The sequence below is a fragment of the Phyllobates terribilis genome, unplaced genomic scaffold, assembly GCF_046119375.1.
Source record: "Phyllobates terribilis strain yellow unplaced genomic scaffold, ASM4611937v1 Scaffold_5524__1_contigs__length_51041, whole genome shotgun sequence".
In the NCBI taxonomy this organism is placed as follows: Eukaryota; Metazoa; Chordata; class Amphibia; order Anura; family Dendrobatidae; genus Phyllobates; species Phyllobates terribilis.
The window spans coordinates 49,585-51,042 of NW_027368271.1; the positions used below are offsets into that span (position 1 = coordinate 49,585).

The window sequence follows — 1,458 nt, forward strand, 5'->3', positions numbered from 1 at the left end:
TATTTGGAGTTTAATATTACTCCCGCACATCCTGACTTTTTGCCTGTGTGTATGTAAGGACTGTTGACTGATCTTTTTTATACAGCAACAACTGAATCTAATTTGTTGTTTACTTCCAGTTGAATGCCTGGAAGTTTGGTGTACTTTGTTACAGACAACAGTTGAGGAAAATTAAAAATACATGTTGATTCAGTAATCAGGATTAGCATAAGACATTAATAACAAAGTCGGCTTACAATAAAAGCGTCAACATGAATAAATACACAAAGTCAAACTCAATCCGGTATAGCCCTCTGATTGAGGTTTTCCTCAAATCGGCAACACGAATCAACCCTCATCTCAGTACTCATATCATCCGCATGCGCCGGGTAGAAATCCTCCCTGAGCTGCACATCTCTAAGATTACCAATTCTCAACAAGAAATTCATGAAGTGCTCATGCGCAGTACCATGGATAAACAGCTTCCTAAGTGACCCACATTGCGCAAGCAATCCAGCAGCAGGTAGTGAAAGGCTCCTCTGGTTCACGTCTCTATCCTGCGGTGGCCAGTAATCAAGCTCCCTTAACTGATTCCCAAGCTCCGCTATCCCATGGAGATAGAACCTTTCCCACAAGCTCAAGTCCATGTAACCTGATGGGGCTGTTAACGCGTACCCAATTGTCTCTCCTAGATCCAGTTTCATCTTCACCATATTAGGAAACCGGTTCAGAGGCCCTAAACCGAATGATAGCATTGGGGGTATTGGTCTTTGCCTGCAATCTCCTTCCACTTTGATGTGAATCTCTGTTAGTTTGGGGCATTCCACTAGCCCGGCTTGTGTTAGGTGGATAATCTTCTCCCCTACTGGGATCCACAATGAAAGAAACTCAAGCTCTGGCCATACCCCTGGCAATGCATCGGTGGTTCTTCTTCTTTTACTCTCTCCATCTCTTCTTCGCTGAGATCCAGTAGGTCTTGTTGTTGGATGACTTCCCACACGCAGTCGATGTGTAGGCGTTTGATCTGGTGGCGGATTGGGTCAACAGCTTGTAGAGATACTTCTGCGGTGAGGTTTCTGCAGTCTGAGATGCTGACATCCACTAGGGTTTTGCTGAGTAGGCAGGATACGGTTCTGAACCCACTCGTTGTGACATGATTGCAGCCATGGATCTCGAGTTTCTTCAGCACCGAGCATCCTCTCCCAATTGCAATCAGCCTGAAATCGGTCAGATCGGGTGAGTTTTTGAGGGAGAGGGAGGTCAGACGGTTGCAGAGTGCGAGCCCATCGAGTTGCGATCCAATTGCTCTGCACAGAGTAAGGAAATGGCCTAGTTTGAGGGATCTGAGATTGGGGCACTTATGGTTCAAAGCATCCATCACCATCCAACTCGCTCTGAATTTTTTACAAACATCAATCACCAAATCTTCTATGAGCCCTAATCCGGCGAAGAAATCAATCAGACCCATAGCCGAGAAGC

At 45.7% G+C, this 1,458-nt stretch overlaps 1 protein-coding gene across 1 annotated transcript; it reads right to left on the minus strand.

The window, feature by feature from the left end:
* Window positions 1-275: 275 nt before the first annotated feature.
* LOC141250278 (uncharacterized) lies at window positions 276-1,447 on the minus strand. The gene is made up of 2 exons (XM_073669916.1): window positions 920-1,447; window positions 276-872 (listed from the first exon to the last, which is right to left on the minus strand). Exons 1-2 carry the CDS (start codon window positions 1,445-1,447, stop codon window positions 276-278), a joined length of 1,125 nt encoding a protein of 374 aa, XP_073526017.1.
* Window positions 1,448-1,458: the final 11 nt, after the last annotated feature.

Bases quoted from the DNA above. Each gene is read 5' to 3' on its own strand.
- LOC141250278 (XM_073669916.1), bottom strand. From the start codon at position 1,447: ATGGGTCTGATTGATTTCTTCGCCGGATTAGGGCTCATAGAAGATTTG. The intron at 873-919 runs GTAAAAGAAGAA...GTATGGCCAGAG, and splicing joins GCGAAGAAGAGATGGAGAGA to CTTGAGTTTCTTTCATTGTG.